This window comes from Pneumocystis murina (assembly GCF_000349005.2).
Source record: "Pneumocystis murina B123 chromosome Unknown supercont1.11, whole genome shotgun sequence".
Lineage (NCBI taxonomy): Eukaryota > Fungi > Ascomycota > Pneumocystomycetes > Pneumocystales > Pneumocystaceae > Pneumocystis > Pneumocystis murina.
The window spans coordinates 1-13238 of NW_017802369.1; the positions used below are offsets into that span (position 1 = coordinate 1).

Below are 13238 nucleotides of genomic sequence, written 5' to 3' on the forward strand. Positions count from 1 at the left end.
CAATTCTCCACTAACTCTCGGGCTTTTTTCTCCATTTTTCCTATAATTAAACGGCAATTCTCAATTTTTATTTCATTATTCTAGATTAAAAATCTACACCTCATTCTTCTACATCTTCTTCTATATTATATATAAACAATGGATATATGCACTTTTTCATTCTAATCTCTTTTTTCATTCTTTTTACAACATTCCCATAACAATCACTCCCAACAACATGATTTTTATCATTTCCGGAACTCTTATTTTCATTCCTTCATTCGGTTTCACTTCTTCCTCTTTCTCTTCCTCTTTTTGTGTTTCTGTTTCTTTACTTGAATCACTCGTACATCTCGTAGGTTTGCATTTTCGCATCGACGTCAATGTCACCGTTGATGTCACTGTAGATGTACTTGTCAACGTACTCGTATGCAACGATGTACTCGTCACCCATGTATCTGTCGTCTGAACTAATGTACATTCTTCCGTTACCTTCCCTCCATCTACCGACTCTGTCGTCGTTGCCGTCGTTGTCGTCGTCGTCGTCGTCGTCGTTGTTGTTGTCGTCGTCGTCGTTGTCGTTGCTGTCGTCGTCGTTGTCTGTGTCGCCGTTGATATCACCGTATGATGCGGTGTAACTTTTAATCCTTCTATTCCTTCACACAACTTGTCTATTTCTTTACAGGCCGCTTCACACCCTGGACAATCCTTTCTAAACCCGCAGTCTCCTTGTAAACCTTTACATTTCTCTTTCAATTCTAAATACAATTCCAATGCTCTCGCCGTTGCAACAAATGCCTTCTTTTCTGCTTCTGATACTTCTCCACTTACAAATGTTCTCCGAACAAGTATAACATTACTCGTGTTTGTCGTTCCACTTGGTGTTGATCCTCCTGGTGCTGGTGGCCCTGCTGGCCCTGCTGGTGCTGCTGGTGTTCCTCCTGATGGCCCTGCTGGCCCTGCTGGTGGTGTTGATGGTGTTGATGGTGTTCCTGGTGCTGCTGGCCCTGCTGGTGCTCCTGGTGCTCCTGGTGCTCCTGGTGCTCCTGGTGCTGCTGGTGGTACTGGTAGTGGTGCCCCTCCTGATGTTGGTTGTGCTGGAGGTACTAGTGTTGGTGCTGGTACTGGTACGCCTCCTGGTGTTCCTCCTGGTACTGGTGGCTGTACCGGTGGTCCCCCTGGTTTAGGAGCATTGCCATCTTGTCCATCTTGTTCAGGTTTTGATAATACTAACTTAGCTTCCTTCGTAAATTTTTCTGATTCCTGTTTCACCTTTTCGTATTCATCTTTCTTCTTCTCTAATTCATCTTTCTCTTTATCCAGTTTATTTTTTAGGGTTGGACATTTTCTTTTTACTTTTTCAACCAACTTTTTGCAAACTCTTCCCTCAACACTCTTATCTTTATCAGTATTACACAAACTATTGAATTTCTGATTTGCTGAATTTTTCTGCTCACTACAATGCTTTTCCAATGCTTTTTTACATTCAGTTTCATCGCTTAAACTACCTTTCAATTCATGCGTCAACTCATTCTCCAATTTCAACTTTTCAAAGAATGGCTTGCATTTCTCTTCCAGTTCTAAACAGACTCCTTTTCCACCCGCATTGTTTGCTTTTTTCAACCTATCTGGACAATTTTCTATATATTGATGACAATATGGATCAAACAACGTGCAGAGTTCTTCAACCAATGTTTCATTTCCTTTTCCTTTTTCAATTTTATCTATAATTTTTCCATTTTCCATGTTATTTTTTAAAAAAAGACACTCATTTTCTGTTTGTTCTACCATAAAACTACATGTTTCTTCTCGTAAAGCACATGAAACACTAAAATCTTCTTTTCCTCTTCTAGATAATTCCTCACATTCTTTCTTTAATACTGCCGTACAATTTCCTTGAGTTCTTAATGCATCATCTCCTCTTTTTAATAATCTTTTTCTCAATTCTTCTGTAACTTTTAAATATTCACATCGTCTATTCAGTGTATCACATTTCTCATGATTCAAATATGAATCACTTTCAAGATCTTCGCACTTCTTCTTCAATTCTACACAATCTTCCTTTCTTGGAAAATCTCTTCTCAAATTTAAAACTACTTCTAATTCTTCCGATTGAAGAATTACATCATCTAAAAGTTCATAACATAGTTCAGTCGGTCGATGACACTTTGCAAAGTATCTTCTATCCTTCTTAAGTTTTGTATAATTACCTACTACCGATTTTTGACATTCTTTAAGATTCTCATCAGCCAATCCTAAATTACCAATAAGCCCTTTCAATCCTTCTTGAAAGTATCTATTCAACATCCTATCTTGTCCCTTTTTATAGCATGCTACTCTTACATTTTCACATGCTTTTTCAATTTTATTCGTACATACACTTTCTAAATGGAAACATTCTGATTCAAACTTTCTACAATCTTCCCTACTAACCAATTTTGATACCTGTTCCCATGAAAAATATTCTGATTCTTTATCTTTTTCAAATTCCGTAGACAATCCTTTCAGATAAAGTTCTAATTTTAAATTCGTACATTTATCTTCTACTTCTACTAATTCTTTGCATTTATTCTCTTTATCTTTATCTTTATCTTCACATAATTCTTCTAATTCATAATCTAGGTGTTTAAAAAATTCACAACCTTTTAACGCTTCTTTGCATTTTTCTTTATTATCTTTTTCAGTCCTTCCTTTGATCAACAATAATATTAGATCTTGCAACGTCTTATATTTTGGTTTTCCAACAATAATTCCTTTAGCTCCCAGTCTTTTATAAAGATTTTCTACTTCAATCTTTTCCGGAAATCTTGGTTTTTCTTTAACCGGACTAAAATCTAATTTTGGTCCTTCATATTCAATCCCTTTTCCCTTACATTTATTCTTGACTTTATCACATTTTGTATTCTTACAACTTGATCCATAAAAATAACACTTTTCAAGATATTCTTGACATTTTTCCACTAATTCTTTATCTTCAAGTTCAGTCTCGAAAGGTAAGCAATTATCTACATGTTTTGTTTTAAGGTATTCACATGTCTTATTTGAATTAAAACATAACAGCAATAATTCATCACTATATTCAATTAATCCTTGCCAAATTTCTTTCATTTTTTTTTTACATTCCTTTGTATCATTAACCTTCCCTTTAAGAGCTGTTAAAAGAATTTCTTTTGTCACTCCTCGACGTCTCTGTCCATAACATCTATCTCTCAACTTAACGCAGTTGTCTTCAAGATTACTTGGATCTGCTTCTTCTAATAATACACATTTTTCTTCACATTTTTTACAATTTTCATCTGTTAGGTCTTTCAATGTTTATTCAAGTTCTGTTTTGAAATCATCCAATTCTTTTTTAACTTTATCTTTCAGGTTTTGGCATTTTTCTCCTTGTTTTCCATCTTCACAAAGTCCTTTAACTTTGGCATCCACGTTCTCTAATTTTCCATCTATTTTCTTCAATTCAGCACAATATTGTTCGAGCTTTTCCTTGCAATTATTATCATCATTATATTCCTTTTTCACAATTAAACCCAAAACCTGTTCCTCCTTAATCTCATCATTTCCTGCTGCTTGTCCTGCTGCTTGCCTCTTAACCGGCTGTGCCATCGCCGCCTCTTTCTGGGCGACTTCCTCTACCCATCGCTTGTCCCTGAGTGGCATATAAGTGGGTGAGTGAAAAATAGATCATGAAATCATTTTAGACGATAAGTATAGGTTTGCTAATTCTTTTAGGATAAGCTTAATTTTACCCAATAAGGAAAAACTAGGGGGTAAATTTGTGGGGTAAAATATTCGAACCCTAATTTTCAATTCATTATTCATTAAAAATTTATATATTATTTTTTTAAATCTCTTATCCTATATACAAATAATGGATATATGCAGACTTTCATTATAATGGCTTTTTTTATTCATTTTATAACATTCCTATAACCATCACTCCCAATAATATTATTTTTACTATTTCTGGAACTCTCATTTTCATCCCCTCATTCAGCTTCACTTTTTCCTCTTTCTCTTCCTCTTTTTGTGTTTCTTTAGTCGAATCTATCATAGATTTTGTAGGTTTACATTTTTGTATCGACGTCAATCTCACTGTCGATGTTATTATAGATGTGCTTATCAGTGTACTTGTCAGTGTACTTGTTAGTGTACTTGTTAGTGTACTTGTCAGTGTACTTGTCAATGTACTTGTATAAAATGATACATTTGTTTCCTGTATATTGATATCACAAAGTGACGTAAAATTCCCTTCTCCTATAATCTTTGTTCTTGTAAGTGTTATTGTACTGCGCTGTTTTGTTGCTGTTTCATTCATAGTCTTTATTATTGTTATTGTTTTTTCCGTCGTTTTCCCTGGTTCTGTTGCCATTGTTACATTACAAAGTGATCCTTCTATTGTTGTTGTCATTATTGTTGCATTAGAAGGTTTAATTTCTAATGGCTTCAGTTCACATAGTTTCTCTATTTTTTTACAAACTTCTTCAGATTCCGGGCAATCCTTCTTAAAGTCACAATCCAATTGCAAGACTTTGCATTCCTCTTTGAATTCTAAATACAATTCCAATATTCTCACCACTGCATTAAACCCTTCTTTTTCTACTTCCGAAGTTTCTGTGTCTACATATGATTTTTGAATAACTCTAAGTTTTGTTTTGGCGTTTGATAGTTTGTTTAAATAATTTTCCGGCAAAATAGACGACAAAAGTACACTGCTGTTCACTGCATTTGCCTGTATACTTTGTTGATCCAGACTTTCTTTAGGTCTTGATAAGAATATGCCACTCTTTTCCATAGCTTCCTTTGTCTCTTTTTTTACTTTTTCATATTCTTTTTCTTTCTCTTGTAATTCTTTTTCCGCTTTTTCTAGATTCGTCTTCAAAGTTGAACATTTTTCCGCTATTTTTTCCAGTAATCTTTTACAAATTTCATTCTCAACATTCATATTTTTATTAGTATTACATAGACTTTTTAAAGTATCATTCGTTCCTGTTTTCCATTGAACACAATAGTTTTCTAACGCTACTTTGCATTTAGCATTATCCCCTAAATTGCCCTTTAATTTATAAGTCAATTCATCGTCTAAGTGCTCCTTTTCCCGGAATGGTTTGCATTTTTCTTTAAGTTTTAAACAAACCCCATCATTCCCATTACTTTCCTTTTTCAATAGGTCTGGACAATTTTCCATAAGTTGATCACAATATGGACTCCATAATAAACATATTCTTTCAAGTAATGTTTCATTTCCTTTTCCACTTTTTTCATCCAGAATATTCTGGTTTTCTATATTCTCTTTAAGTAAATGACAGTGGCTTTCCATGCCTTTGCGAATAGATTGACATGTTTCTTTCTGTAAAACACATGAAATTCTAAATAGATTTGTTTCCTTTTTAAACATTCCATCACATTTTTCTTTCAAAGCTCTTTCACAATTTTCTTGGTTTTTTAATGTATCTTTTTTTTCTTTTAGAAATCTATTCTTCAATTCTTCTACAACTTCTGAATATTTACACCGTATATTCAATGTAATACAGTTCCAATAATTTAGACTTGAATCCTTTTCAAGATCTTCACAGCTTTTTTTTAATTCAACGCACTCTTTTTTTGTAAAAGAATCCCGTATCATATCCAAATTTCGTTTTAATCCTTTCGATCGAGTTGAAATATCCTCACTAAACTCAAGACATACTTGTTTTGGTTTAATGCATCTTGAAATCTGTTCTTTATTTTCTTTAAGTTTTCTACAATTCTTTAAGACTTCTTTTTGACATTCTTTAACGCTTTTATTCTCGGATTTTAAATTAAACTTTCCACGCAACTGATCTTTAGACAATTCATACAGTATTGCTTCTTGCCCCTTTCTATAACATGCTGCTCTTAGATTCTTGCACGTTTTTTTAAGTATTTCTGAGCATATATTTTCTAAATAAAAACATTCTGATTCAAACATTATACATTCTTCTTCAGTAAGTGATCTAGGAAGCAAATGACGTAAAATAGTTTCCGCATCCTTATTATTAGAATATGGTGACAATTTGTTTGTGTAAAGCTTTGATCTGAAATTTGAACATCTAATTGTTACATTCATTAAGTTTTCGCATTTACTTTCTTTTTCACTATCTTCACATAAAGTCTTCAACTCACTAGCTAAATAGTCAGAAGTACTGCATACACTTAACGCTTTAGCGCATTTTTTGTTCTTATTCTTTTCATCTTTACTTAACAATAATAGCATATCTTCCAACTTCTTTTCTCCTGATCTTCCAACAATAATTCCTTTATCTTTTGCTCTTTTAAAAACTTCTTCCAGTCCAATCTCCTCTAACAATGTTACTTTTGGCTTAATCGGAATAAAATCTGATCCTGGAATTTTGAATGTAATTCCTTTTTCTTCACATTGCTTCTTAACTTCATCGCATTTCGTTTTGTTACAATTTTCACCATAAAAATAGCAGTCTCCAAGCCTTTCATGACATTTCTCCTCTAATTCATTATTATTCAATTCTGTTCTTAAAAAATTGCAAAAATAGTCAATTTTTTTTTCAAGCTTTTTACATGTACTATCAGGATAAAGACATAACAACATTAACTCGTCACTTTCTTTGCTCAATATTGGACAAACTTCTTTTATTCTTTCTTTACATTTATCTGTATCATTAACTGTCCCTTTAAGAGCTCTAAAAAGAATTTCATCTGCTACTTTTTGGCGTTTCTTTTTATAACATTCATTAGTCATTTTATTACAATAATACGAAAGTAAAGGACTGCTTTGATCTAAAAATAAACATTCTGCTTCATATTCTTCGCAATCCTCATCTTTAGGATCATCTATTAATTGTTTAGCTTTATCTTCTATTTTCTTTAACTTTTTCGTAAACTCAGTTTTTAGATCCTGACATTTTTTTTCTAGTTTTCCTCTATCATTACAAATCTCTTTAACCCTATTATCAACACTCTCTAAATTTAGATCTACTTCTTTTAATTCTTCACAATATTTTTCTAGCTCTTCTTTGCATTTGGCTTCATTATTATAATTTGTTTTTAGAATCAAAGCATAAATACTTTCCTCATCAACAAGATATTCAAACGATGAATTTACTGAATTCATTTCAGCCTCTTTAGACCTTAATGGTATATTTTGTCTTCCATAAGCTGAATCTAAAAAAATCAAAAATTAAAATAATTTAAAATATAACTACTTATTAAACTCAATAATTCTATTAATATAATTATATATATTGTATGAAAAAACATATCATATGCATTGAGTTTTAAAATATTAGATAAATTTGAATACATTTTTAGTTTTATCGATTTAAGAAATTTTATCAATTTTATTCATAGAAAAAAATACTAAAAAAATAATTTAGGCTTCTTCCTTAAAAATCATTATAAATATCAATCACTGTCCTTAAAATACTGTCTTTATCTTTCTCGTTCTTTTCTTCTTTGTTTCATTTCATTGATAATTATTATAAAAATAAAAAATATATACGTTTTGTCTTATCTATTAAGTCTTTATGATAATTATTTCATATTTCATAAGTGCATGTCACTTGATATTGTGATAAAATCGATAATATTTATTATTACTATTTTTCTTTATCAATTTTTTTTATTATTTCATAAATGAATAAAATTAAAGTAGCATTTTTATATCTTTTTTTTCTATTTTACTTAATTTTTAAACCCTTTTGTCTGATTCTCTATCCCTTATTTTTCTTTTAAAATTCTTTTGCTGATATCATATATTGATTCATTTGAGAAATATTCCTTTGTTAGCTTTTCTTCATAATTACATTATTTTTGTTATCATTATTGTTTATATATAATTTATCAATTGTAGTATTCTTTGAGTTTTTTCGTTCATATTGCATTCGTTTTATGAATAATTACATTAGCTTCTATTCTTATTTGAATTGCCTTTTAAAACATAGACTAATGTATTCTTCAATATTCTTCACAACTGATCGCTCTTGATTTTAAATTTTAAACAAACCTCCCCACTTTTATCTTTCTTTTTTACAATTTTACTATCTAGTAAAAATTTATCATAATACGCTTTTCAAAAAACATAAATCATTTCTATATACCTTTTTAATTTTCTTGGGAGAAATCTTTTTTCAAGAAATTTAGCATACTATGACCTTAAATTTACACCAACCTCATAAAATTAATAAAAATACTTTTTTGATAGTAAAAAATACTATAGGTTTTCTACATTTTTTTAATAATTATAATATATTTTTAAAATATATATAAGAATGCTTTTAACTGTTTTGTATATCCTTTTTTTTGAATAGATAAAGTAAATAACACAATTTTTATTTTTTAAATTATGGATTATCAATTTTTTAGTAACTTTTATCCATGCTTCGATTTAAATTATAATCATCTATATTTATTTTCTTTTGAAATATTGGTTATTTATCATTAATCCTCTTTTACAATATACTATTTTTGTATTTTGCTCGCATCTAATAATATACTTTTAAAGATTATTTGTAGATAAAAACATATGGATCTTAATTTTAGACATTCTTAATAAATAACTTCTGTAACTTTTTCCATTTATAGATACTTGTTTTTTTTTTTGATAATATTTTAAGGTAAAGTTTTATCCCAAAAGAATTACTTTTTCATATTAAACTTATTAAATTTTTCTTTGTTTTTTTTGACCTATTTTATTCTTATACAAATATTCCTTATTTTTATTATATTTTATTAAATAATTTTATTCGACTTCTGCATTTATTAAAATTATCACTTCTATTCCTTAATTAAAAAATTATTATTATATTTTTTAAACTTTTTTATTACTTTTTCAACAATACTTTTACAATATAATTATTTAAATAATCAACCATATTTCTTGTAATTTAGGGTAATTTTTCATTTTTTGATCCTCAACTATAAATTTATCTAATATTTTAATTTCGGCTTTTTCTAAACCCTATCTTAAAGCACGCTTAATATATTAAAATATAATTGTTTTTAATAATTTTTTGTATTTATTTTTTTGTAAATTAAATCACAATAAAACTGTAGGCTTAAATTGATTATTACAAAATATAATTAATCTTAAATATTTCTTTTTACTAATGACGTCAGATGTTCTAAATTCTGTTTGTTTTCTTTATTAATATACAAATTTTTTTGAAAAAATTATACCTAAGGGTAATCTTTTTCCAAGAGTTAGATAATTAAATAATTAGATGTTTTGTTTTTTTGAAAAAAAAAAACATAATTTCAATTACTGTTAAATTTAAAGGTCTTTATCGATATTATTTTCTGATGTTATCTTTATTAATAAAAATTCTTTTGAAAATGTAAAATTTATTCCTTATCGATTCTTATCCAAATTATTCACTCTAAAATCTATAAAATGGTTAAAAATAAATTTCTAACCATCTAAAATGTTCTTGAAAAAAATTACTTTGTATAAATAAAAATAAAAATATCTATTTTAAAAAATATATAATAATTTCATATTATAAAATATTCTATTTTTTCCTTTAAAAAACCTATTATAAAAATCTTATTTCTATTAAATCACAAAACAATAAATAAAAAATACAATTCTTTTAATCATTAATACTTACCTATTTTAATTAGTCTTTTTTTAAAAAGATTTATTTTAAAAATTAGGTTTTCAAGTAATGTAGTTTCTTATATCAAATTAACTTAAAAAGTTATTTCCATTTTTAGAAACTATCAATTTAAAATCATTTTTCCATTAAAATTATGAATAGAATTTGTTTATGAATATTTAATATATAAAATAAATTACTTTTTTACAAATATTAATTTAATCAAATACAAATAAAAAATATTTATTTTTTACATGCTGCCACATGATTTTCTATATTTCTAACATTCCGAAATATAAGAAACATTCACTATTAAACAACTATCCATATTCCTGTTATCATTCCTACAATCGTAAAAATCATTTTATTATTATAAAGCCTTTCAATTTTTGTTCCACTACCCTTGTTGCGTTCGCCTGATTTATTTGTTGGCTCTATTGTTAGAGTTAGTGTTTTCGAAATTACACATCCTTCAGTTATACTTGTCTTCGTTATTGATTCAGATGTTGGCTCTCCCACCGGTTCCTTTGCTGGTTCTTCTATTGGTTTTTCTACCGGTTCTTTTGCTGGTTCTTCTATTGGTTCTTCTACCGGTTCTTTTGCTGGTTCTTCTACCGGTTCTTTTGCTGGTTCTTCTACCGGTTCTTTTGCTGGTTCTTCTGTTGGTTCTTCTACCGGTTCTTTTGCTGGTTCTTCTGTTGGTTCTGCTGGCTCCCCTGCTGGCTCCCCTGCTGGCTCCCCTGCTGGTTCTTCTGTCGGTTTTGGTGTAGGACAATCATTAATTATCGTTTGTGTACATGTAGAATAACGACATCTGCAATTACAACGTGTAACTGTTTCTATTTGCGTTTCTAGGATAGTAGATGTCTCTGGAACCTCAAGAGTTGTTGTTGTTACATGAGCAATTATAGTACCAGTGCCTGTATATTCCGTTACAGGTACAGTTTCAAATGATGTAATTGCTTCATATTCCGTTAGGTATGATTCACTTATATCATCTGTTTTAGAATCATCTTCTTTCTTAGGCTCGTCTTCTTTCTTAGGCTCGTCTTCTTTCTTAGGATCGTCTTCTTTTTTAGGCTCGTCTTCTTTCTTAGGCTCGTCTTCTTTCTTAGGATCGTCTTCTTTCTTAGGCTCATCCTTTTTAGGCTTATCTTCTTTTTTAGGATTATTAGGTGTTTCAGGTTTCTCCGGTGCTTTTGTTTCATTGTTAAATTTTTTGCACTCTTCTCTCACTTTTATACATGTATTATTTAGAATACCATTGCATTTTTCCTCAAAATCATTACATCTCTGACACTCCTTGAGGCAAATTTCTTTTGTAAAATCAACAATTTTTTCTTGTTCATCTTTTACTTGTGTGCAAATTATATTAAAATATTTTAATAGATTAGTGCAAAATTTTTCTTTATTGGAGCATATTCCTTTTAATGTTTCTTTGTTCTTATTCTCAGCAGTATTAAGAACATTACAGCAAATTGATGTTAAATTAATGCATTCATCAATAGAAAAATCGCGTTTAAAATGATTTGTTAATTCTCCAAGAATAGGCTCATTTATTACATCTATATTCTTTAGTATCTTTCAAATTCATCAATTTTATACCATCCTGATTTTCAAAATGTTTTTCAATGGATAATGAAGAATGAACCTTTCTAATCAGCTCAAGAGTATTTTTCTCTTTATCAGTTATTGGATTTTCTAATTCTTTCGCAGGATTATCTAACAACTCTCTGTAAAACTTTATGTATCTTTCATTTTCTGGGACAGCTGAATCTTTAATGAATTCTAAAATAATAAATATAAAGAATATATAACAAAAATAAAACTAACCTGAAACCTCTAAACCCCTTGAAAAGACCTGTGTTATTAATAAAAAAGTTGGAAATATAAAAGCCCTCATATCCCTTGAGAGTCAAGAAAAAAAAATGGGCATTTTCATAAAACTTTTGCATTTTTATAATTATTAAGAAATTAGGAAACTTTGTTCCGGATTCGAAGATAACGATAAAAATAAGTATTTGATAATAAATAAATAATAAATATATAATTCAATTTTAAGTATAATTATATGTTTATTGGTTTCTAGAAAATTCATTTGATTTATTTTTATTTTTATTTTTATTTTTATTTTACTAAGACTTTTATTTAAAATTTTATATAAACATTTTTAAAATAATCTAAATTAAAAAGCTAAATATAACACAATTTACTTATATATTTTAATTATAATTTATTCGTTTTATTACTGGTTTATACTTGTTGATATATCAATAAATTTATTTTATTATATATATTTTATAAATCTTGAGGTTTAATGTTATGGTTACGGTTATTGTTAGGGGTAGGGTTTATTTTGAAGGTGAAACTTTGTCCTTTATAAAGATTTTAAATGCATGATCTCTTAAAATTATATTTATTTGGGTAAAAAATGTCTTCTGAAAAGAAATATAAAATAGAAATACAACAAATGATGTTTGGTAACTTTGTTAAAAATTATAAATTAAAATTGACTTTTTAAGTTTTAGGTGAAGTATTAGATTCGTTGCCTGAAACAACAGCACTTGTTGAGGATATCGTTCGAGGACAAGTAATCGAAATGATAACGCAGGCTACGCAACATGCTATGAAGCGTGGTTCTCGCACCATTTCTGTTGAAGATTTAATCTTTTTAATTCGTCACGATAAACCAAAGGTTAATAGACTTAAAACTTACCTTTCATGGAAAGATGTAAGAAAGAATGCAAAGGAGCAAGATGGAGTTGAATCCTCTGAAATTCTTGATGATTCTGGTATTAATAATATTTTTAATGATTTTTATAATTTATATTAGATACAAAAATGAGAGTAAGAAAATCGAGAATAGATCTTCCATGGGACATATATTCTATGTTTAATGAACCTATTCCGTTTAATCTTGACGAAGAAGATGACTATGATTCGGATGAACAGGAATCGAATCTTGATACACTTCTTCGTCTTAGATTTGCCGATCTTAGAACACGTACAATGACAAAAGATGAATATGTTCATTATAGTGAATGCCGACAAGCAAGTTTTACGTATAGAAAATCGAAAAGATTTAGAGAATGGAGTGGCATGAATCAATTAATAGATTCTCGTCCTAACGATGATATAATAGATATTCTTGGATTTTTAACATTTGAGATAGTTTCCACTATTACAGAGGAATCTCTAAGAGTAAAAGCACAGATGGATAGTTTAGAGGAAAGCAGTGCTCTTAAGGAGAGGAGAGGAGGAAAATATTTATTTGACGATCCAGAGGAAGGTCGCACGCCTTTACAAATAAAACATGTAGAGGAAGGATTCCGAAGGCTTCAGACGCCTCGGCCAAAGCATGTTGCTATGAGAGGATTTGATGGAGGCCTTGTTAAAAGTCGTGTAAATTTAATTTAAAGGAATTTTATTTTGGAAATTATTTACATTTAAAAATAGGGTAAGCATTTTAAAATTAAGGTTTTAATATATGTAAATATTTATTTGATTAATATGTTTTTCAATTAAAAAAATGGCTCAATTTAAAGATTTTATCATAGAATATAAATATATAATTTTTGAATTATTTTAGAGTTAAAAATAGTAAAATACGATACAAAAATTTAGTTGATTTAAAGATTTTTAAAAAATAATAAAATATAATATTTAATT

The 13238-nt window shown here is 28.9% G+C and overlaps 4 protein-coding genes across 4 annotated transcripts; 1 reads left to right on the top strand and 3 right to left on the bottom strand.

Moving 5' to 3' along the window:
- Nucleotides 1–183: 183 nt before the first annotated feature.
- PNEG_02417 (hypothetical protein) lies at nt 184–3639 on the bottom strand (the record flags this gene model as incomplete). The annotated part of the gene is made up of 2 exons (XM_019757742.1): nt 184–3284; nt 3384–3639. 2 exons carry the CDS (start codon nt 3637–3639, stop codon nt 184–186), a joined length of 3357 nt encoding a protein of 1118 aa, XP_019613297.1.
- Nucleotides 3640–3895: 256 nt separating this feature from the next.
- PNEG_02418 (hypothetical protein) lies at nt 3896–7278 on the bottom strand (the record flags this gene model as incomplete). The annotated part of the gene is made up of 2 exons (XM_019757743.1): nt 3896–7137; nt 7179–7278. 2 exons carry the CDS (start codon nt 7276–7278, stop codon nt 3896–3898), a joined length of 3342 nt encoding a protein of 1113 aa, XP_019613298.1.
- Nucleotides 7279–9833: 2555 nt separating this feature from the next.
- PNEG_02419 (hypothetical protein) lies at nt 9834–11472 on the bottom strand (the record flags this gene model as incomplete). The annotated part of the gene is made up of 3 exons (XM_007876234.1): nt 9834–11134; nt 11175–11357; nt 11403–11472. The coding sequence occupies 3 exons, from the start codon at nt 11470–11472 to the stop codon at nt 9882–9884; spliced, it is 1506 nt and encodes a 501-aa protein (XP_007874425.1). The 3' UTR covers nt 9834–9881.
- A 516-nt stretch (nt 11473–11988) lies between these two features.
- PNEG_02420 (hypothetical protein) lies at nt 11989–12986 on the top strand (the record flags this gene model as incomplete). Its single annotated transcript, XM_007876235.1, has 3 exons — nt 11989–12049; nt 12092–12361; nt 12403–12986. Exons 1-3 carry the CDS (start codon nt 12001–12003, stop codon nt 12984–12986), a joined length of 903 nt encoding a protein of 300 aa, XP_007874426.1. The 5' UTR covers nt 11989–12000.
- Between the last annotated feature and the right edge of the window lie 252 nt (nt 12987–13238).